The sequence below is a fragment of the Sus scrofa genome, chromosome 8 (genome assembly GCF_000003025.6).
Source record: "Sus scrofa isolate TJ Tabasco breed Duroc chromosome 8, Sscrofa11.1, whole genome shotgun sequence".
In the NCBI taxonomy this organism is placed as follows: domain Eukaryota; kingdom Metazoa; phylum Chordata; class Mammalia; order Artiodactyla; family Suidae; genus Sus; species Sus scrofa.
In genome coordinates, this window is record NC_010450.4 from 119,056,300 (window position 1) to 119,081,069 (window position 24,770).

Sequence of the window (24,770 nt, forward strand, 5' to 3'; positions counted from 1 at the left end):
TGTATCATACATTGAGGAAAACACCTTGAAACCTTAGTCTCTGCAACCTCAGAAATAATTTGAGCTACTTTATTAAATCATGTAAGTCACAGAATCTCTTCAGGACAAAATAAAACCCTGTGTAAAGTATCACATACTTGAACTCACATTTTTAATTCAGACTTTTGAGCAGTATACTTTTCAAACAATCCATCATTTTAATTGGAATTCTGAAGTTATAATGAACTATTAGTTTCTTAGAGAAAGAAAAAAAGCAGATATCCAATCCTTGAATCTAAAAGTTGGCAGCTCATAATTTTTCAAACTTTAATACATTCTAGAAGTACAAAAACAGCTCTACTGGCCTTTGTCCTAAATGTACTGCTATTATTACACATTTACTGTTTGAATTAATTATTGTCTAAATTAGTGGACAATCAATACAGGTGTTTTAAATCATACTGCTAAACTTAAAAAAAAAAATACCTTATATAATATATGGTCTTCAGTAGCCTTGTCAACTACCCTAAAGCATTTTGACTCAATTCTATAGGCAATATAAAGCCCTATAATCAAGTGCGCATTTTAAAAAGACCATGAGGAGACAGGCCACCAACAGGAGATGATGGTCCAGGCTGATGCGGATGGAGATGGGAAAGTAGAGACATTTCTAAGGCAGAGAAATTCACTGTATGTGGGAGAAAGAGAGGGTTCTGTGATAGCCTTGGGGTGTTAGGGGTCATAGTGATGTTTTAACTAAGATAGGGAATATACAAATAGGGCTTTATTTTTGATGAGAAGACAGAAGAAAATACTGATTTTAGCAAATCTGAAGGTGGACCATACATATACAGTGTGAATTTGGTAAAAAAACAAAAACAAAAACAAAAAAAAAACCTCAGACTATAGTGACTCAAGTGGTCCATGAGATCAAAATAATTTTCATAGTAATACTAAGAGGTAGTTTGCCTATGAAGATACAAGAGAAACGGAGTAGAACAACTGTTGCCTAAGTATGAACAACAAAGGCGGTGGCACTGAACTGTGCTGTTAACCACCATGCACTTATGCTTAAAATAAATGTTAATTTTGTATAAGGAAAAAAAAAAAACAACCCACAATAAGATACTACCACACAACCATCAGAATGGCTGAAATTGAAAAGACTGATCAAGTGTTGGTGCGGTGGTGAGCAACTGGAACTGTCAGCAGAGCGGGTGAGGATGTAAATTGGTATAACCACTTTGGAAAACAGGTGTGTGGTTTGTGCCACAGTGACTAATGACATCGAGCATCTTTTCATGTGCTTACTCGCAATCCTGCTATGTCTTTCGGTCAAGTATCTACTTAAATATTTTGCCCACATTTTTCACTGGGTTGTTTGTTTTCTCTTTATTGTGTTTTGAGAGTTCTCTATATATTCTGGATACAAGTACTTTATGAAGTCTCTCTTCCTGGGTGCTGTGTTCCTATTGATATACTTGAACCTATTGATATACAGCTACCTTACGTGAAAACAGTATGGATATTTTAAGATTTTCTTTTACATGTGTTGGGCATGACCAGAGCAGTCTTTCATTTAGGGCTGATTTTGAGCGTCCTCCCTGCTGTTTTGGACCACAGAGTCTTTCTACTCTTTTTGTGGACATTCAAGTATTCCCAGATCTGAGTGAACCCCTGAGATATTCCTATGCTCCCTCAGGATTGTTTTTCTTTGATCCTGAGCAGTCGTCTTGAAGGCATGTCCTGATTAGTCTTCTGAGGAAGATTAAAGCAAACTTCTATGCTCTCCATAGCTCCTCTCTGTGCAGCTCTCTTCACTTCCCTACTCAAGACGCCTCAGCCTCCCTGAACTCCCAGCTCCATCTCCCAAACTCTGGGAAACCAGTAACTCCACCTGGGTTACCCCTTCCCCTGTTGTGGCCTGGAAACCTCTCCAGGACAATTATGGGACTCACCTTACTGTTTCCCCTCTCTCAAGGCTGATGTTCCTGAAAGGCTTTATGTCCAATATCTAACTAATATGAAATTAGTTATTTCATATATATCATCCATTTTGTCTAGCTGTAATGGATCCTAATAACTCTACTGGGTGAGAAGGGAAAGTCCAATATGTATTTTTAAAATTCTATATGGCAAAATGCATACTTCACTTCTGCTATATACTGAAGTATAGTAGTTATCTCAAGGCAAAATTTGCAATTCTTTGATTTGCTGCTATAAAGTCATTAGCAACCCCCCCACTCCCACTTCCCAATGAAACAACTTGTACTTGAAAGAACAACTAAAAGACAAATTATGATTATTCAGTCTTAAATACTGACAGAAATATTCTTGAAAGTGAACAAAGTGAACTTGTCACTTCAAGGAAAATGAACTGACAATATCTGTTGGCACTGAGAAATTGCTATTTTGAGCAAAAAATGGAAAAACTTACATCCACACCAAAGCCTAAGAGCTTTCCAATAGGAGTTCCCTTGTGGGAAGGATCCTGCATTGTCACTGCAGTGGCTTGGGTAACTGCTGTGGTGCAGGTTCCATCTTTGGCCTGGGAACTTCCACACGCCATGGAATGCCCCCCTCCCCAAAAAAGAGAGTTTTCCAATACTTAACAATTTTCTTACCATATCAGTGTGTAATGGGAATATTTTATAATGAAATGCATCAATACTTAGAAGATCTGCAACTAAGTAAATCAATATTTTCCACGTGATCAGTGTATATAATGATATAAAATTATGCATGGATAGAAGAGTCACTTAAAAGTGCAAGATAAGCCAAAGAACTATAATTCAACAGAGTACAAAAAGGCCACTGATAAGATTTTTAGATCCCACATTGCAACTGAGCTTTAAGAAACCATTGCTCGTCAAGTTTGAGTGTAGTATTAAAGAACAAGTTCTCTCTTTTCTAAACACATATTGGAGTGAGACAGAATTTTTCTCTCATACAACATGTTGCCAAGCCACTATGAAAATCTGACTCCTATTAAAATAGACATTAGAGTTTTGCAAATATGTAAAGCACTACTACTTCTCTAATTTCTGCTTTTTGAAAATATCGCCTTTCTATATGGAAATGTTACTTATGTTGACATGTAATGGATTTTTTTTTTTTAATTGTTATGGCCACACTTGTGGCATACTGTGGCCAGGAGTTGAGTTGGAGCTGCAGCTGCAGCCTATGCCATAGCTACAGCAACACTGGATTTGAGCTGCATCTGTGACCTACACCACAGCTTACAGCAATGCCAGATCCTTAACCTACTGAGTGAGGCCAGGGATTGAAATGGCACCCACACAGAGATGTCAGATTCTTAATCCACTGAGCCACAGTGGGAACGCCAGTATTTTTAAATGAATTGATATTTTCAATTCTACATTTTAATTTCTTACATCACAAAAACCAATAAATTTAACTAACAAACAAAAGCTCTTTGGGTTTTTCAAAAAAAATTAAGAATATAAAAGTTCTTGAGAACAAAAGTTTAAGAATGGCTAGCCTAAAATGATATAGATAGAAAAATCCTTATCTTAGAGAAAATGATTTAAGCTACATTTAGGGAGAGCTAAAAGGACCAAGGACAGAAATCTGAGCAATACCCTGATCTTCCTACTGTAGCTCAATTGTCTGTACATCAAATTTGTCCTTAAGATGTGTTTAATTTATCCTTTAAGTATCTTCCTAATTTGTCCTCCAGAATCCATTTCCCCATTAATTCCTTAATTCAGGCACTCATTGTTTCTCTCATATAGCATTGCAGTGTCTTCTTGCCTAGTCATTGTAGCCGTTTTATCTATATACTATGCTGTCGGAATAATCTTCCTAAAATCCTACTAGATTTTGTCAATGTATTTTCCCCTTCAGTCTTTCATTTCTGAGTGTAAACACACTCTACTAAAATTGATGGATTAATTTTAAAAACCATTGATGGATTTTACTTACTACTATTTCATTTAAAATTCAAAAAAATCTGTGTGCATTTATAATTTCTTCTTTTTTTTTTTTCTGACTGGTTTTGACATTAAGTTCACATTAACTTTGCAAAATGAGTTTGACAGTTTTCTCCTCTTACTGGTATCTGAAATATATACGTGTGTGTATATTCATACATATATTTATATGTATATAAATTCATATATATATATATATGAATTTGAAAACAGTGCCTTGTGGCATGAAAAATCCATTCAGGCTGCATCTAGCTCAGACTGTCTTTCTAGCCTCATTATACATAAATTATTGTTATTCAAAGCTACATGGAGTTTTCTCAGTGAAACAGATCTGCCCTAGCCTCCAAGAACTTGTCCATGTGGTCACAGACTCTCTAAATACAAGAGTTTAAATAAATGAAAAGAAGTAACTGAATCTTCCTAGAATCATTCTTTTCATCCTCTATTTACAAGTAATAGACATTAGTATAAATATGTGATTAAACAAGAGTTACTCAAAGGTTTTCTTTCTAATCCAGTAAACAAGTACACAACAATAAAACTGAACCGAATGGTATGTTTAAGTGGCTGAAAAACAGTCACTTAAACATATAAGGCTTACATTTTCTGATCATTAAAATTGACTGAAGATTTAAAGAAAGTTGTAATGGACTGAGGTGTTGAACTTCATTATTATTAATTACACAACCTACTTAAGAGTTTGTGGATTTATCTACACCATTCTTTTTTAGCTATACTTTCATTTCCTAATTTGGCCCTCTTCTGGCCCAACCCCTTTATAACTCACTAAACTGAAGGTAAAGGCATTAGGAAGGAGAACACCTAGGAAGTCAAAAGTAGATTTTATACCACATTTTCCCGAACCACATCTGACCAAAGGCCAGCACACAGAAGCACAGTTATTAGACATTCTTTCCAGGGGATTTATTACTGGGAATACAGAATACCATGGTTTCTCATAAAAGAAGCTCCCATGAACAGTATCCCCAGGGTAGGAATGTGCAAAGGAATCATAATGCAAATGTTTCATTTTAATTAATGTGCCATACCCACACTTATTTCTAATTTGCTGTTATCAGAAATATAAATCAGTAAGTTTCCTTACATCATGAAATCTTTTGTAAAAAATTATCTTTTCTTTGATATGACTCTGAATTCAGCTACCTAATACAGTGTCATACATGCCAACAAACCATGAAAATTAATTAAATCACATCTTTTCTATAATGATATGTGCCTACTTATTATGTCTGGTAACCAACAGATGATAGAAAAAGTATAACACAGTCATTATTTATTAAAAGATCTTTTTCTTTTCAGTTAAAGAACCTTGCATACTTTGATTTGATAAATCTCAACTGTTTCTAAGGAATCCCTATCTCACATATTAAGTATAACTTACTGTTTTTTTAGAATTTTCAAAGAGAATTTTCTGCATTTTAGAATCACTAAAAACATTTGTTCTTCTTAAACTGGAATGTCTAAAATTTTCACACTATTGATCTACTAAAGCTTTACAGATTTTTTTTTTTTTATTTCATGGGTGAATTTTGATAGTGAAAATAAAACATGCAGAGGTACATCAAAAAAAAAAAAAAGGGTAGTTTTAGGAATTCGGTTCAAAGGCTTCTGGAGACCATGTCTCAAGACACATGGCAGAAATCTTAAATCAGTTGAAATTTCTAATTGTTCACAGTTCTTGTTACACTTGAAACTGATATTATTTTTCAGTTTTAAATAGTATTTATAGTAATCTGTTTACAGAAATGGAACAGATTAGAAATTCAATCTCAGTCAATTCCTATATACCAAAGTTAAACTATTGCAAATACTATTTTTTTTCATAGTATTGTGCAACCATCACACTATACATAACCAGAACTATTTTATTTTTTAATCTGCAAATCATTTTTATGCTAAAGGATGAATATCCAGAATATATAGAAAACTCCTAGAATTTAACAATGCAAAAATAAATAACCTAATTAAACAATAGGCAAAGGACTTAGATTTCTCTAAGGAAGTTACACAAATGGCGATTAGGCACATGAAAAGATGTTCAATGTTACTAACTATTAAGAAAATGCAAATAAATCAAAACCACAATGAAATATCACCTTATACTTATTAAGATGTATAATATCCCCCCCAAAAACAGCATCAAGAACCAGAAAGAACAAGTATTGACAAGGATGTAGAGAAACTGGAAACGCTGTGCACTGTTGATGGGAATGTAAAATGGTATGGCTGCTGTGGAAAACAGTTGTCAGTTCCTCAAAATTAAATATAGGTTATCATATGACTTAGCACTTCAACTTCTGGGTATATAAAGGAATTGAAAGTGGAGACATAAACATATATTTGTACCTCCATGTTCATAGCAGCTTTATTCACAGTAGCCAAAGCTGCATTGTGAAGCAACAGCCCAAGTATCCATCAACCAATGAAGGGATAAATAAAGTGTAGTATATACATAGAGAGAAACATCATTCATCCTTAAAAAAGAAAGAGATTCTGATACATGCTACAACATGGAGGAACCCTTGGGGACGTTATACTAAGAGATATAAGTCAGTCAGAGAAGGACTATATGATTTCACCTCTAAGACAAATCCAGATTAGTCATATTTGTAAGGACAGAAAGCATAATGCTATATGTGAGGCTGTGGGGGAAAGGGTAATGAATTAATGTTTAATGGGTACGGATTTTCACTTTTGCAAGATAAGAAAACAGTTCTGGATATGTCATGGGTTGGCCCTAAAAAGACAAAAAAAAATTAATATTATTATTAATAACAATAAGCCTTCATTCATGAATGGCTGAAGATAACATAAGAAAATTTCCTAGAGTCCAAAACAAAAAATAGGCACAAATTCATAGTGTTAAGGGAATACATTATATCCCATATTTTCTCTGAGTTTTTCTGCTGATCCCGGATGGTACTGAGGGATCAGTTTCAAGAGGCACCGTACTCATTTAAACGGAGACAAAGTGAAAACATGAACAAAGTAAGAGATCAGACCAGAAATCTTCTTATAAATCAGGACACTCAAACTTTCACACAGAAATTTTCTTCTTCAGCCTTGTTCTGGGTGGAATAGAAAAGTAGAAATATTGTTTCTGAGACTTCCTAAACGAAGAACATTCGCTTGGGTTTAGGACCTGGACAGATTCTACCTTAAAAACTGCCCAAAAAACTGCAAGCCAGAAATTTAGTTTAAAGTAGTCCCAGGTGGAAATTCAACTTCCTGGCAGAAACAGACCTAAATCTTTTTTTAGCAAAATACATTAAAATCAGGCCTCAATGGATTTATACAGAGAAAGCCCATGTAACATCAATTGCAATGAAAAAAAAATACTTAAAGAACAAGTCTTAGAGAACCAGGCCAGCAATCCACATATTACTATATTCAGAAGAAGAATATAAATAAGTGTTAATATTATAAAAGAAATTTTAAAAAGAAAATAAGACTGTAAAGAAATCAAAGACTATTAATTGGAACAGGCTTTGATCAAACATCTAAATGGAACCCTAAGAAATGAAAAAGGTAATGGCATGTAATAACTGAAATTAAAAACTCCATGAAGATTTTCAAAAGCAGATGAGAAAGAACTTAAGAATCTATTATTCAAAAGATAAATCTGAGACAGTTTTTTTGCTTTTTTTTGGGGGGGGGCTTTTTAGGGCTGTACCCATGGCATATGAAAGTTCCCAAGCTAGGGGATGAATTGGAGTTGCAGTGGTCAGCCTACATCACAGCCACACAGCTAGGGATCTGAGTTGCATCTGCGACCTACACCACTGCTCACAGCAATGCCATAACCTTAACCCACTGAGCAAGGCCAGGGATCGAATCTGTGTCCTCATGGATATTGGTCAAATTTGTTTCTGCTGAGCCATAACAGGAACTCTGATCTAAAGAATGTAAGTAGAATTAAGCAAGAGGATCAAAGGGAGAGCAGATATGAAAGGGTGATTAAGAGACACAGAGAAGGGAGATCATACATGTGCTTAATCTGACTGCAGTAGGTAAGAGGGGGATGGACAAGGAGGGAGATACTCAAAGGTGTAATCGCTGAACATTTATCAGATTATGAAAAGACATGGAATCTCATCTCTAAGACACTCATGTAATTACATACAGGATAAATTTAAAAAGTTAAATATCTTAACACATCAGTCTAAAACTGAAGAAATACAGGAGTTCCTGTCGTGGCTCAGTGGTTAACGAATCCGACTAGGAACCATGAGGATGCAGGTTCGATCCCCAGCCTTGCTCAGTGGGTTAAGGATCCGGCATTGCCGTGAGCTGTGGTGTAGGTCGCAGATGCAGCTTGGATCCCCCGTTGCTATGTCTTTGGCATAGGCTGGCAGCTACAGCTCCAATTAGACCCCTAGCCTGGGAACCACCATATGCCACTCAGCAGCCCTAGAAAAGGCAAAAAGACAAACAAACAAACAAACAAACAAAAAAACCAACCAACCAAACAAACAAACCTGAAGAAATACAACCAGAAGGTCTTAATAGCTGGCTACTAAGAAAAATAGACTGCCAACAGCTGAACAACTGTTAGATAATCAGGCAATATGGATGTGGGATATTTTCAAGAACTAAGAGAAAATACATGAATTTTTATATCCAGTGAAATTATCATCAATAATGATGTAAAGCTGACATTTTTGCACAAATTGAAACTGACATGGTTTATTTTCAACAGAGCTCACCAAAGAGAATCTTCAAATACGTATTTTCTAAGAAAAAAAAAATGATCCCAGGAAGAGAATTTAAGACACAAGAAAGAATGGCATACAAAGAAAACTGAATAGAGGGTTTAAGTTAAATAAATATTGAGTGTATAAACAGCAAAAATGTGGAAAAACTAAGAAAAAACAATTATCCTGAAAAGGTGGAAACAGAGACGATTATAGTTAAAATATTACAAATGGCATTTTTATTTTTTAGTGGAAAGATAATAAAGATATTGCTTAATAACTAAAGGTAATGATTAACAATAATTTCATTGCTAGGTTAAGTATGCATCCTGAAATTTCTAGAATATCACTGAAAGAATAAAGTAGCATGCAAATAGAATGGGAAGGGACTCAAGCTAAAAAGAGGCAAAAAATGATAAAAGAAAAAAGAAACATGAAAAAAAAAACATGGGACAAATAGAAAACAATAAACAACATAGTAGAACTGAATCCATATATAACAGGTATGACAACAAATATAAAGTGATTAACTTAATACATTAAAAGACTAAGATTCTCAGAACAAATTTTTAAAAATCCAGCTATGTACAATTTATAAAATATACATTAATATATAAAGACAGAGCAAAGATACAATGATAGCTCAAGATTTAAAAAATGTAAAAACCTATACATTGAAATAACAAGCTTAGTCTCACGGCCATAAATTATAGTGCATACTAAGTACAGAGATAAGTATTCCTTTCAAGTACTCATGGAATTTAAAAAAATCAGTCAAATACCAGTGCATAAATAAAACTCAATAAATTTTGAACTACGTGAATAGTATAGTCCACATTCTCTGGCCACACAATGAAATTTAGAAAATGGCAAGAAAATAAATTAAAGGTAATACTTCTGTTTATTATACTTTTAGAGAAGAAATAAAATTATAAAATATATACAACTGAATAATAATGAAAAGTGTTGAAGAAGTACTTGGCGAGAAATTGTAGCTTTAAATGTTTATCACAAAAAGCAAAAACAGATTCACATCCATGAGCTAAGTAGATTAAAATTGAAGAAAAGTAGAAAGAAACATTAAATACATAAAAATAACTAAAATAAAAATATATAACCAACAAGGACCTACTGTATAGCACAGGGAACTATACTCAGGATGTTATAATAATCTATAATGGATATATCTATTATATACGTGTGTGTGTGTATATGTATATATACACACACATATATAATTTTGCTATATACCTGAAATCAACTATATCTCAATAAAAATTTAAAAATAAAAATAAATAAAATAGAAAAATACACAATAGAAAATTTTTAATTTAAAAGGTTGTCCTTTGAAAGGACAAATGAAATTTACAGACTTCTAGGAAGATTAATTGATACGGAACAAAAGTACAGAAATAAATGATCTTAGAAATAAAGAGAACACACAATTTTATATAGGGCAGGCATTAAAAATAAATAAATGCTATAAACAATTTTATAATGGTGCAATTAGGACACAAGTGAAATCAGCAAATTCCTAGAAAAATAGAGCAACAGAAATGACTCAAATGGAAAACGTGAATAATTGCAATAATCTTAAATATATTCAGCTGAGACATTCAAAGACTAGGTAATTAATTCACAATGGAAAAATAATCTAGAGTCCAGCCTCACATTGCACACAGAATTAATTCCAGATGGAGATGGATGTCATACTTAATGAGAAAGTCTGAGGTTTCCAATTTTTAGAAGATATCTGTAAGAACTAAGAGGCAAAGATAACTTAGCAAGTAATAAATAGTAAGCTAAAAGAAAAAAACTGATACACTTAACTATACTAAGAGCTCGTTTATCAAAACGACTAAAAATGAAGTTAAAAATTTAAGCCCCAAATTCCACCTCAGAGAAGATATTTGTAAACTATATAACCAATGATTTTTAAAGTATCCAAGAAACCAAAAAAGACAGTGTCATGAGAAAGCATTTCATAGAATAAAATTTGAGACTGAGATATATAATGAATAAATACATAAATATATGAGAAACTGATCATTGTAATCAAGAATTCAAGTTAAATATAGGATGAATTATACTTTCCTATCCACTCAATCAAAAACTGCAAATTCTGAGGGTATCAATTATTGAAGAGAGAGAATGAATTGAAGACTTACATTTCTATCAAATAAGCTGGTACAACTGCTTTGGGGAGACAAATTGCATTAATTTTTATGTACACAAATCCTGTGACCACCATTGCTTTATGGACTTATGCCCTCAAATAATACTTGTGCACCAGGAAACCTGTACCAGAAATGTTCACAGAACAACATTTGTAATTACATTATATGAACAATACCAAAACCCAAACCAAAAACCTCTGTAAACAGTCACAATTTATGTAGATAATAAAATTGATAGATAAGTGATAGTGCACTCCAACTACTTCAAACAATAAAGGAGAGATACTGATTTTAAATGCACAAAACTGCTATTTCTAATTCTTTGAGTGATGCTTACTTATCCATCAGTACAGATTAGATTCATGAAATAATAGTCCAGATCAGTGTTCTTAAACTTCAGAGTACACCAGCCACAGGGGAACTCATTTAGTGTTTATTTCTACGGCCTCCGCTACTTGCTCTTTCACAACTCACTTCCAGAGATTTTATTCAGTAAAACTAGGGGATCCGGGTATCTGAAGTTTTGGGCAGACCCCTCCCAGCTGCTCTGAAGAGTATGATGAAGATGGACAGAAACCCCTGCAGTGAATAATGAAGTGCATTTATTCCTCTTGCTAGTACATTAGGTTGGAACAAGGTAGGGAAGGTCCCTTTACTTGAGAAAACAATTTGAGAACCCTTCCTTTACTTCATAAGACCAGTACATTTAATTTAACACTTGTAAGTTCTTATCAAAAAAACTTTAAACTTTGAAAACTACAAACATTTCATAAACCAGGAGTGATTCTAATTCGTTCACTTTATTAGAGAAAGCCTAAACACATCAAATTGTGAAAGTGACAACTAGAACCACTAGAAAACAGAACTCCTGCTTACTTTTAACATATATATCCTTTTGTCCATATTTACATCTAGCTAGGGAGTAAAAACATTATCTGATATAAAAGTCTTTTCTCCCAATCTCCTTCCCACTCCCTACAGGTATTTTTTTCTGAGCTGGTCCAAAGCTTTCAGGTCCTCACCTGCTGATTGGCTTGGGCTCCCAAAGGAGTAGGTGCAAATTCCAAAATAAATGAAGCTCTTTGTTATCAGCCTTGGTGATTTAATACATTCTCCTCTTCCTATTGCTTCCTACTTCAATTTCCACCTGTTTTCTGTTCCCTCAACTCTTAAACCCTCCTAGATTTGGGTGTATGGGGGGTATTTGATTCACTTCTTTCCCTGACACTCTCTCAACCTTGAGTTTTCCATTCACCACCCTGATTTCTCCTTCTTGCCTAGTCAATAACACCTTGCTCTCTATTTGCAGTCCAAGAGTACCTGTCGCTCCTTCTGCATCTCTCACCCATCTTTGAGGCTTCTTCTCTTCTCCTCCTCCTCCCTTATTTCCCTTCTCTTTTATCCTTCCCCCTTTCTCTATTCTCCCTCCTCTCTCCTTTCCTTTCTTCCTACCTCTCACTTAATGTACAGACAGAAAAGTAATAAAACTAGCTTATTTTAATTGAGCATGGATTCTTTGCCAGGAACTCTTGTAAGCACTTTAAATGTATTAAGTAACTGAACCATCACAATAGTATCAGCTGGAAAGTATTATTAAGTCAGCTCTTCACTACTATTCTGAGATCAGAAGCAAGTAATAGGATTTCTGTGGGAAATATATTTATTTAACATTTGTTTAATGGAAAAAAAAGTTTCTCCTTTAAACATTCACCTTATGCAGGAAACTTGGGGGAGAAACTCAATGTCACTTTATGATTCCTAATCATCATCTAATATTTTTGAACTCAATATTTCTAAGAAAACAAAACACACACAAAAAAACCCCCAGAGTATAAGACATAAGAAATGGTACATGACACAAAGGGCTAAAATAAAGAGCAATAAATAATACAGAGCAAATATTATTCCTCATGCTAGATAACACCCCACATCCAACAGTAAGAATGGCAGTAAAATGCCTTATTATTACATTCAAAATAGAATTTGGAGGTTCCTCAAATGCCAACCACAGGGTAATCGGTCTAGCTTCACAGTGCTTGCACTGAACTATGTCCTCCTTCAAAAGCCATCACCTCTTAAAGATGCACCACCATCAGCACACAATACAAAAATGTTCTTACTTTCCCTTTTGTTCATCTCTTAGAACTACATATATGCATAAGAGATGACTCAGGATATTTAGCCAATAATCATACACACAGACATATGTCTTTGTAAAGAGATGTTCATTTATGCGTGTGTGTGTTGTGTGTATGCATGCCATTGACATCCCACCCCATTACTCTTAAACATTTCAATGTGTATTTCTTAAAAACAAGGATATTCTCTTGTATAATATAATTTAAAAGTCTGAGAACTGAATATCATGCAATGCCACTATCTAATATATAATTTATAGTCAAATTTCATTAACTGTCCTATTAATATCCTGTATGGTCATATTTTCTAGTCCAGCCATTCAGTTCAGGGTAATTCATTGTAAATAGTTTTTTTTTTTTTTTTTTTTCCTGTCTTTTCTAAGGCTGCACCCACAGCATATGGAGGTTCCCAGGCCAGGTTTCAAATCAGAGTTGTAGATGCTGGCCTCGCCAAAGTCACAGCAATGAGGGATTCGAGCTGCGTCTGCAACCTACACCACAGCTCATGGCAAATGCCAGATCCTCAACCCACTGAGCAAGGCCAGGGATCAAACCCTCAACCTCATGGTTCCTAGTCGGATTCCTTAACCACTGAGTCATGATGGGAACTCCAATTGTATATAGTTCTTATGTAACTTTAGATTCCTTTAATCTAGAACAATAACTCATTCTTTTTAAAATGTTCTTGATCTTAATATTTTGAAGAGTACAAAGAAAAAAATCTTGTGGAATCTCCTTTAGTTTGTCTGATAGTTCTTTATATGATTAGATTCAGTTTTTTCATTATTATATGTTTCAGGTATATTTATTTATATATACATATATATTTTTCTACTGTACAGCATGGTGACCCAGTTACACTTACATGTGTACATTCTTTTTTCTAACATTACATGTTCCATCATAAGTGACTAGACAGTTCCCTGTATTACACAGCAGGATCCCACTGCTAATGCACCAGAATCTACATATGAGTGAGATCATGTGGTATTTGTTTTTCTTTGTCTGATTTATTTTGCATTTAGTTTAATACCCCCAAATCCATCCATGTTGTCACAAATGGCAGGATTTCATTCCTTTTTATGACTGAGTAGTATTCCATATTTTTTATCTATTCAGGCACAGATGGACACTTAGATTGTTACCATATCTTGGCTACTGTAAAAACTGCATCAATGAACACAGGGATGAACATATCTTTCAGCTGATGTTCTGCATTCTTTGGATAAATATCCAGAAGTAGAACAGTGGGTCATATTCTTAATTAGTAGCTCTAGTCCTAATTTTTTGAGGAATCTTTATATTGCTTTCTATATCAACAGCATCAATTTACAACCTCACCAACAGTGTATACAGGTTCACTTTTCACCACATCTTCTACAACATTTGTTATGTCTTGTCTTTCTAATAACAGCTATTCTAACAGATGTGAAGTAACATATCATTATGGTTTTGATTTGCATTTTCCTAATAATGATAATGAAAAAGAAAAAATTCCCATGTCTGTTGGCTATCTGTATGTTTTTTGGGAAAAATGTCTATCCTGATTCTCTCCCCAATTTTTAATTGAGTTGTTTTTCATTGAGTTGTACAGTTACTTTATATGTTTTGGAAATTAACTCCTTATTGGATATAATAGGTGGTCTTTTAGGTTTCATGATGGACGGTTTCCTTTGCTGTATAGAAGAATTTTAGTTTGATGCAATCCCCCTTGTTTTTGTTTCCCTTGCCTCTAGAGTCATATGTGTGTGTGTCTTTCTTAATTTTTTTTACCAGTGTCTTACAGTTTTTAGTATAAAGGTCTTTCACCTCCTTAATAAATTTATTTCTATTACTAGGTACTTTATTATTTTTGGTACAAATATCAATGGAATTGTTTTCTTAATTTCTCTTTCAAATATTTCTTTATTAGTATACAGAAACATCACAGATATATGCATATTGACTTTGTATCCTGCAAATTCACTGAATTAATTTATTAGTTATAGCAGTTTTTGTGGAGTTTTAAGGGTTTTTTAATATATAGTACTGACATATGCAAATACTGACAGTTTTACATCTCACTTTCTGGTTTAGATACCTTTTCTTTTTCTTGTCTAATTGCTATGCCAGAATTTCCAATACTATGTTGAATGAAAGTGGAAAAAAGAGGCATTCTTGTCTTGTTCCTAAACTTATAGAAAAGCTTTGAGATTTTCACTGTTGACTATGATGTTAGCTATAGCTTGTCATATATTTCTTTTACTATGTTGAGTTATGATCCCTCTCTACCCACTTTGTTTAGAGTTTTTATCATTTATATCTTGAATTTTGTCAAATGCTTTTTCTGCATTGACTGAAATAAATGCTCATATGATTTTTATCCTTCATTTAATTAATGTGATATATCACGTTGATTAATTTTCAGATGTTAGACCATTCTTGCATTCCTGGAATAAGTCCCTCTTGATCACGGTCTATCATGCTTTTAACATATTGTTAGATTCAGTTTGTTAATGTTTTGTTGAGGATTTCTGCATCTATATCCATCAAAGATACTGGCATGTAATTTTCTATTTTTTTGTGCTGTCCCTCTCTGGTTTGGTTCAGGATAACACTAGTTTTGTAAAATAAGTTTTGAAGGTTTCCCACCTCTAAAGTTTTTGCAAATGTTTGAGAAGGATAGGTATTAAATCTTCTTTGAATGTTTTGTAGTCATTGTTTCCTTATTTTTTTCTGTCTGGATGATTTATCCATTGATGTAACTGGGGAATTAATGTCCCTTACTCTGATTGAATTGCTTTTATCTCTTTAAGTCCATTAATATGTGCTTTATACATCTTTGTGCTCCTCTGTGGATGCATATACATTTATAAATGTGATATTTTCTGGCTGGATCGATGCCTTTATCATTATATAATAGCATTCTTTTTGTCTTTTATTACAATCTTTGTTTTAAAGTCTATATTGTCTGGTGTGAATATAACTACTGCAGCTTTCTTTTTATTTCTACTTGCACAGATTATCTTATTCCATTCCTTCACTTTTAGTCTACGTGTATTCTTTCTCCTGATGTGAGTCTCTTGTAGAAACATATAGATGGGTCTTGTTTTTATATCCATTCAGCTGATCTATGTCTTTACATTGGCAAAAGCAGTCCATTTACGTTTAAAATAACTATTAATAAAATAAAATAAAGTACATATTAGTAGTCACGTATTTATTGCTATTTTATTCATTGTTCTCTGGCTGTTTTTGTAGTTCCTCTCACTTCTTTTCTTCTTGTCCTTTCTCTCTTCCCTTATGTTTTGGTAATTTTCTTTTGCGTTATGTTTAGATTCCTTTCATTTTCTTTTGTGTTATGTTTAGATTCTTTTCATTTTCTTTCGTGTATTTACTGCTTTTTCCTTGTTGTTACTGCAAAGTTCATATATAAAATTCTAATTAAGCAGTAACTGTTTTAAGTTGATAGCAACTTAAATATGAACACATTCTAAAGCTTAATCTTTTTATTCACCCCCTCCATATATATTCAATACATTTAATGATACATTTCACATCTTTTTATTTTATGCATCTGTTAAGTAATTATTGTAATTTTAGTTAATTTTACTATATTTTTCTTTTAAACTTTACCTTTTTTTGTGATTGATCTTATTATATATTTACCTTTACCAGTGAGACTTTTATTTTTGTATATTTTCGAATATTAATTAATGCCATTTCTTTTCAGCTTAAAGAATAGTTTCTTTAATATTGCTTATAGGGCTGATTTAGTAGTGATAAACTCTTTTAGCTTTTGCTTATCTGGGAAACTCTTTCTCCTTCAATTCTGAATGATAACATTGCTGTGTAAAATATTCTTGGTTGGAATTTTCTTTCTTTCAGTGCTTTGACTATGTTATGCAACCTACTTCTGTCCTGTAAAGTTTGTGTTATAAAGTCTGCTAATAGCCTTATGGAATTCCCTTGTAGGGTAAAAGTTGTTTTTCTCTTGCTGCCTGTAGAATTCACTATCCTTAATTTTTATTTTAATAATAGTGTGTCTTGGTGTTTCTTTGCTTTCAACTTACTTGAAATTCTCTGGACTTCCTGGGCCTGCCTGTCTGTTTCCTTCCCCAGATGAGGGAAGTGTTAAGCTACCATTTCTTCAAATAATTCTTCAGGTTCTTTCTCTTTCTCCTCTTCTTCTGTGTTCCATACTATGCAAATATTAATTTGCTTGATGTTTTCCCAAAAGTCCCTTGAGCTACCTTCACTTTTTAAAATTCTTTTTTCATTTTGTTGCTCTATCTGAATGAGTTTCATTGCTTTTGTATTCCAGTTCATTTATTCATTTTTCTACCTCATCCAGTCTACTACTGAACCCTTCCAGTTTATTTTTCGGTTCCGTTATAACTTCCATTTGGTACTTTATTATATTCTCTATGTCTTTGTGGCATTTCTCACTGTGTTCATCCTTTCTTCCCACAAGTTCATTGAGAATCTTTATGACCAAAACTTTGAGCTCACTATCAAATAGATTGTTTACCTTCAATTCATTTATATCTTTTCCTGAAGTTTGTCTTGTTCTTTTGCTTGGAACATACTCCTCTGTTTCCTCATTTTTCCTAGTTCTCTGTTTCTATGTCATAGGTAAATCTGCCATCTCTCCCAGTCTTGATGGAATGGCCTTATTGAGGAAATGTCAAGTGGGACTCAGAAGCACAATTTTGCTTGGCCATCAGAGTCAAGGGATGTCCTCTGTCTGGTGCTCAAGAGATATCCTCTGTCTGGGCTTTGTGCATCTTCCTGTTGTGGCAGAGCCACACTGCTGCAGCACACTGAAAAGGTTGGCCTGGCCCTGGCCTGGCTTCAAGGAACAGGGGTAGAGGTGGCTCTCAGTGGGGCATGCCCCCTGGTGGTAGTGGCAGCATTAGGAAAGTAGCCTGAGATCACAAACTCAAATGGCTCCTGTCAGTGTCTCAGTCTCTGCAGAGCATCCCAAATTGTCCTGCCTCTCTGGCAAATGCTTCAGACACTTCAAGATTAGTAAGTGGGAGTTCCCGTCATGACTCAGGGGTGAGCAAATCTGCCTAGGAACCATGAGGTTGCTGGTTCAATCCCCGGCCTTGCTCAGTGGGTTAAGGATTCGGCGTTGCCGTGAGCTGTGGTGTGTCACAGATGTGGCTCGGATCCTGCATTGCTGTGGCTGTGGTGTAGGCCAGCAGCAACAGCTCCAATTGGACCCCTAGCCTGCGAACCTCCATATGCTAGGGGTGTGGCCCTAGAAAAGACAAAAAAAAGGACAAAAAAAAAAGATTAGTAAGTGGATCTGCTTCACTTATGAGCCATGTGCTTCTTTCAATTTGATACTTTTGCACTAGTCTTCGTGTCATGTCGGTTGTGTGCAAGCTCTTTAGGAGCAGGTTTTCGGTTTCCTATAGTTCTACAGTTTTTTTGGACATATTCCCTGTTGAGTCAAGTATACTATCCTTTTACCCTGGATGCTCTGTTCATACAGTTTTCAGGCCTGTTTCTTATGGAATTATTTCATATATAGTTACAGATGTGTTAGAATTAGCAGCTTTCCCACCACCATTACATTTACAGTTTGACAATGAAGGAAGTGTGATAAATATGAAGTAAATATGAGTACTATATTTTCATATAACACATATTAAAATAAAGTGTGGAGAGAGCTGACTCAAACGTTGCGAGCAACCGGTGTGCTTGAAAGGGTCCAATGGCAAAATATACAAGAAGAAAAAAGAAAGAGAAAGGGAGGAAGGAGACCTAGGAGATATGCTAGGATCACTGGAACTGGTACAGAGTTTTTTTTTAAGCGGAGGATTTATAAACAACGAGATAGACAATGGTGACACTCAGAAATGTTAATTGATTTTATGTAGATTTGAGATCAGATAATTTACATTACATATAAATAATACTTATGAAACCTACAGATGTAAAAAGAATGAGAAAATGACGTAACGATCCAAAAAATAAATAAATAAATAGAAGACAGTAAAAGGAAGAGATAGGGTCAAATTGGTTACACTACACACAGAAAAATGGAAAACACATAAGAATTTGTGTTTAACTCCCAATTTCAGAATTAAGAAGACAAAAAATTTAGCTTTCTTAATTATTTTAAAAGAAGTAAAATGCTTACATTAAACATGAGTACTGTAACTTTTTTCATCCTTATCATTAAAAAGTTTTTTCCAGACCCTTGATTCATTATAAAATACCTTTCTCTTTCATTATGTTTTATAAAATTTCCTCTAATTTGTCTTTCTTATGTGAATATATTACAACATTTGATTATTTCCATGACTTTTCTGGCATTTTTATTATTGTCTTTGTCCTATAGTATTTCTGAATAATAATATTCCTTTCTTCCTTGCATAATTTCTCTATAGGATACTGAAGAAGTAGAAAAAGAGGAGTAAAAATTGAATTCCACATCTACCATTTCACCCATTGCAGACTTTATGTATTCAACACAAATGGCAATACGAAATATAAAATAAGGAAGCCCAACACTTAGGCTGTTTATTAAAACAAAATGATTAATGCATAGACTATAGCAATTAATACTAATTTTTTTCAAAGGACAACAACCCATTGAAGTTATTTTAGACATGGTTTGCAAGCTTCTTAGAGATCTACATTCTGCTTGCATGCTTGCAGTTCATTCACATCATCTTTGAATGTTTCTTTTTCCATACAACATTGTTTTATTTTCTATCTGGGAGGTGCATCTTAGTTATTATATGAAATTAGAGTATAGCACTTGAATGTGGAAAGATGAGAGCTAATAGTGTCTTCAAAATAATCCTATGTTATCCCTAAAGTATAAGCTTTTCTCCTACCAAATTTCAATAGAAATATAATTTGAAGAGATAGCAGAATATTACTGACAGAGCTACCCAAAGGTACTCATCATAAAACAAAACAACTTAAACAACTGAAAGGTATTTCCTCAATATTTTTACACAATAGTGACATCATAATTTAAGTGTGAATTCTACAAGGAAATAAAAATGATGCATGTAGAGAATCATTCAAAATTCTTCAACAAATTTTTAGTGCTCCTCTATCTCAGGGAAGACAATTAGCATAAAATTATTTGTACTTATGTGCATTTTATTATAATTTTTCATAATTTCCAATTATAACATTTTTATATTTTCAAGCAAAAATCTTATTGTACTTGGTGAATACCAAACAAAAAATTTTTTTTAAAAAACAGGGCATATTAGAAAATTATGCATTCCACATTACCCCTTTTTATTTCTGCAAGTCATGCCAAAATGTAGAGAAAGACAAACAATTATGCAAATGCCCTACTTATTGAAGAGAGTAAACAGGGACCTCTCTTAGATCTCTAAGTCAATAGAATGGTTCCAAAATCAGTTTTCAAAAAGAGCTAACAAATACAGCTTCTTCTAAGGCTAGTGGCTGTTACACCGTAGATAGGATGTAATAGTTTCAGGTAGAAGCATCTATGGAAGTTGTTTGATTCCAAAAGTAGAAAGAGTGAGGCTAAATGAGAACTATACAGAAAAATACATTACCTGTAGAAAGCAGTCTGCATTTGTGAAAACAGAGAAGTAAGGTTTTTCATTGTGTGTGGCTAGTGAAGGGGGTGATAGGCAGAACAAAACAAACAAAACCCCTATTGCCTATCTCCATGGGCAAGACTGAGAAAAACTCATTTTGCTCGGTGATAACAAAAGAAAAACTGAACCAGCACAGGATCTATATAAACATACTATGCAAGAGAATAAGAGGGGGAGAGAGAGAGAGAAAATTGGTGCACACAAAGAATCACATACTAAAAATATATTGCCATGATGGAAGTGGAAAAGTGTGAGCAAACATTTCACCATGAAGTTTTAAAACGTCATGAATAGCAATCACCTTTTTGAAGGAATTATATAGGGCAGAAAGACAAGGTGTCAAGGAGAGATTAGCAAGATAAAAACAAGAGATGAACTGTAAGCTTCCAGTACTCAACCAAACAGTAAAAGGAAAAAAGTAAAAGCAATAGATAAATGGAGAAATTTGAAATAATATAGGGGAAGAGAGAGTACTGAAAGCCTAAGAAAGTAGCAAGGATTGAAGTGATAAATATAGCTAACTAAATGGGTATTAATTTGTCACATTAGGGAACTACAGGTGAGATACCCCCTGGGAATTGAGGGGCTCTCCACAGAGCCCAGAAATATGTTCTAAGTTAAAGAGGCAGTACTTAATAGCTGGTATGGCCAGTAGAAAACAAGAACCTCACCAGTTCTCTGTGAGGAGAGGAAATCATACCTGGAATAATGGAAGTTAAAGGCAAAATGCAAGTTGAGAAAACCAGGGATGCAGCTGACCATGGCACCCCTCCCACACCAAGGCTGAAGCCCTGGGGGAAGGAGGAAGCTTTAACACCATAAGCTTCAGGCTTTTGACTGTTACATGAAACTGCGATCAGTTAATGAAAGGTCCTCGTGTTCTACCCTCTAAAGCAGTGCCTGTATGATTAAAACCAAATTTGCTATTTAAAATTAATAAAAGGAACAAAATTTCAGTTCTGCAATTCTAACCCAGACCTTCAAACCTTGGACTGCTACCAATATTAGGGTAGATAACATTAACTCAAGCCTCCCTACTTAACTAAAAGGCCAGTTTCCAGAACCAAACTGACGAATAGCCTACCATATTTGTTCTACCAAGTGTAATCTCATATAGGCTGCCCCAAGGAATACGCTTATCAACCATGTTTGGCATAACTGATACGCATTGATTGGAACAGAGCTAAAATTAGGAACTTGCCTGCATTTTGAGGAAAGTATAACATACTGTTAAAGTTGGCTTTCGTTTTTCTTTTTTTTTTTTTTAAATCCCAATAGTAGATATTCATTGGTGTAAAAATTAGGTATTTTAACTACAGCAATTAATAAAGAGATAAAAAAGTAAGATTTGGCAACACTACCTTTGAAAATGATGCTCTTGATGACCGAGATGTAGTCCTCAGCTTCCTGCTCAGTTGAGAGCTCCCACCTGCCTCTGGAGATATTTAATGACTTGTAGAACTGATCCGAGCTCTTCACCCCACACAGCAGAGTAACCACACTTTCTGGTAAGTGAAGTACACTTTCCAGAAACTGACATTTCTTTGGAGTTAGGTTTTTAAGTAGGCTATTTGATAGTATCAAAAGTTTACATTTGTAGGAGTTTAAATCCAGCAGCTCCAAATCCCAAAGACAATAATTCTCCAAGCAATATAATAGTATGGCTTCCCTTTTCACAGCATTCAGAAAAACTTCCCTCAAGTACAGAGCCCATTCCTCAGCATCTTCTTCATATATCATCAGGATGTCTTTTGTATTTTCTGGAAAGAAAGAAAATAATGTGTTAATATTCTTCTGTTTGACACACTAACAGCAGGTTATAATGTTAATTTCTTAAAGAATTAAATGTACTCCTTAGGGAATATATTAATTTGCTTGTATCAGGGATCAATAATATAGCCCATATTACCCCCACCATAATCCTATGAGATTAAAGTAATCCTTCAGACACAACACAGAGTTCATGCTTTATGCACGTGTACATTGTACTCACTGCACAAACGTGAATCAGAAAGACCGAGAGAAATAAATGAGAGGTCTGGAAACAGAATGGAAACAGTTCTGTGGGATTAGGGATGCTGGGCTACCAGGCATGGCTCAGCCAGTAAACACAAAATGTTACCTAGACTATCCTAGAGTACGGCACTCGATTCCTTTCAGCCACTGTTTATTCACCAACTAAATGACGTGTTGTTTTTGTTTGTTGTCCTGTTTTTTTTTTCTTTTTAGGGTCACACCTGGAGCATATGGAAGTTCCCGGGGTAGGGGTCCAACTGGAGCTGGAGGTGCCGGCCTACACCACAGCCACAGAAACGCTGGATCTGAGCCCTGTCTGCGACCTACACCACAGCTCACGGCAATGCTGGATCCTTAACCCACTGAGTGAAACCAGGGATCAAACCCACAACCTCATGTTTACTAGTCAGGTTTGTTAACCACTGAGCCACAATGGGAACTCCTGTTTGCTTGTTTTTTTTTTTTTTTTTTAAATCTACCTGGTAAATCAAATTATTCTGAGAAGAAATATGAGAATTTACATTAAAGGACTTTAAAATCTTTCTTCAAGGAAAAGATGGATATATCAAAACAGATTACAGTATTTCGATGCCCAGAAAATCAACAAAATAAAAATAAAAAAAAAAAAGAAATTCAGGAGTTCCCATTGTGGCACAGTGGAAATGAATCCGACTAGGAACCATGAGGTTGCGGGTTTGATCCCTGGCCTTACTCAGCGGGTTAAGGATCCGGCGTTACCGTGAGCTGTGGCGTAGGTCACAGATGCGGCTCAGATCCGATGTTGCTGTGGCTGTGGTGTAGGCCAGCGGCTACAGCTACGATTGGACCTCTAGCCTGGGAATCTCCATATGCCACAGGTGTGGCCCTGAAAAGACAAAAAGCAAAAAAAAAAAAAAAAAGAAAGAAAGAAAGAAAGAAATTCAATAGCAAAAAAAAAAAAAAAAAAAAAAAAAAACCAAACAAACAAAGCAGCCCCTATCTCAAGTTATAAAAGAAAAACTTGATGTTGATGAAATAAACATGAGGTTCTAGTGAGGCAGTACTAATCCTAAACCTCTCCCACCCTAGAACCAGTACTGATGAAAAAGATTACAAATCACCAAAACCACCAGGGTGCTCATGAAATCTCTTCCTTAACTGGAAAATGACTGGGGGCATCTGCAAAAGCAGGAAAGGCTGAACCCTCAATAATCCAGGATCAATTGCACGGGAACTCAAGCAAGTCCCTGGGCAGAGGAGAGGGGACTTGCAGACAACAAGGTCTCATTAGAGACCACAACCCATGGCCTACAACTAGGGCATCGCAAATACAGATCTTCCTTCTCTTTCCTCTCAGGCCATAAAAACTGACTAGAATATAGATTTTTATCTCTCAAACTATAGTTTGGAGGGAAAAAAGAAAAAATAGGAAAAAGATAGGGAGGGGAAAATAAAGAATAATTTACACACACAATATGAAAGCAAATAGAAAGCCTAAACTGAGCTAAGAGAATCATGAGCAAGATGAAAGGATTAGCAATACAAATTCGTAATTATGGAAAGAGATGATGACAATAATATTAGTAATAATGATACGATTCTCATCATAATGAAAGTCACATGACACGCCAAGACTAGAAGATACAAGCAGGGAAGAAAAAATACCATGAAAGTCCCTCACGGTATAAAAAAGACCATTAAATAAACCAAAGTTCAAAGACATGTTGATTTGAGTTTTTAAAGAGAATCATTTGAAAGGGTATAATTAATAAATTAAAAGATAAGTTGAGAACCAAAGCAGTACCACTGCCCAAGTAATAAATAAGAAGAGGCAATGACTAGATTAGACATAGGTAATACTTTAATTTTTGGTCTCAAAGAAAAGCTTTATATTTTCATAGTAAATGTAAAAAGGGAGAAAAAGATTAAAGCAGTTGGTGAAAATTTAATATATCTGGATAAGAGTCAAACAAGAAAAGATTCAGTATAAAGATAATCCAAAAACCTGAAGTAGAAGAGGATGAAAATCACATTGAAAGTTTTAAAATATAATTCTTTAATCCTTAAAATATGGAGGGAAAAGGAACCAGTTCTATGGAAAAATTGTTAGAGAAAATATATCTTGATTAAATTTCCCTTGGTTTAAGGATTATTATAAAGTCGCTTAATATATCCAGGAAAGAAAAGCAAGTCATACCAGAGGAGGAAAAATATTAGGTTAATATAT

The 24,770-nt window shown here is 34.4% G+C and overlaps 1 protein-coding gene across 1 annotated transcript in view; it reads right to left on the reverse strand.

Annotated features, from left to right (window-relative positions):
- BANK1 (B-cell scaffold protein with ankyrin repeats 1) overlaps nucleotides 1–24,770 on the reverse strand; it is a 300,622-nt gene that overhangs the window by 241,948 nt on the left and 33,904 nt on the right. The window contains 1 exon segment of the mRNA XM_021101719.1: nucleotides 21,910–22,308. Within this exon segment, the coding sequence (XP_020957378.1) occupies nucleotides 21,910–22,288 (379 nt within the window). The 5' untranslated portion in view covers nucleotides 22,289–22,308.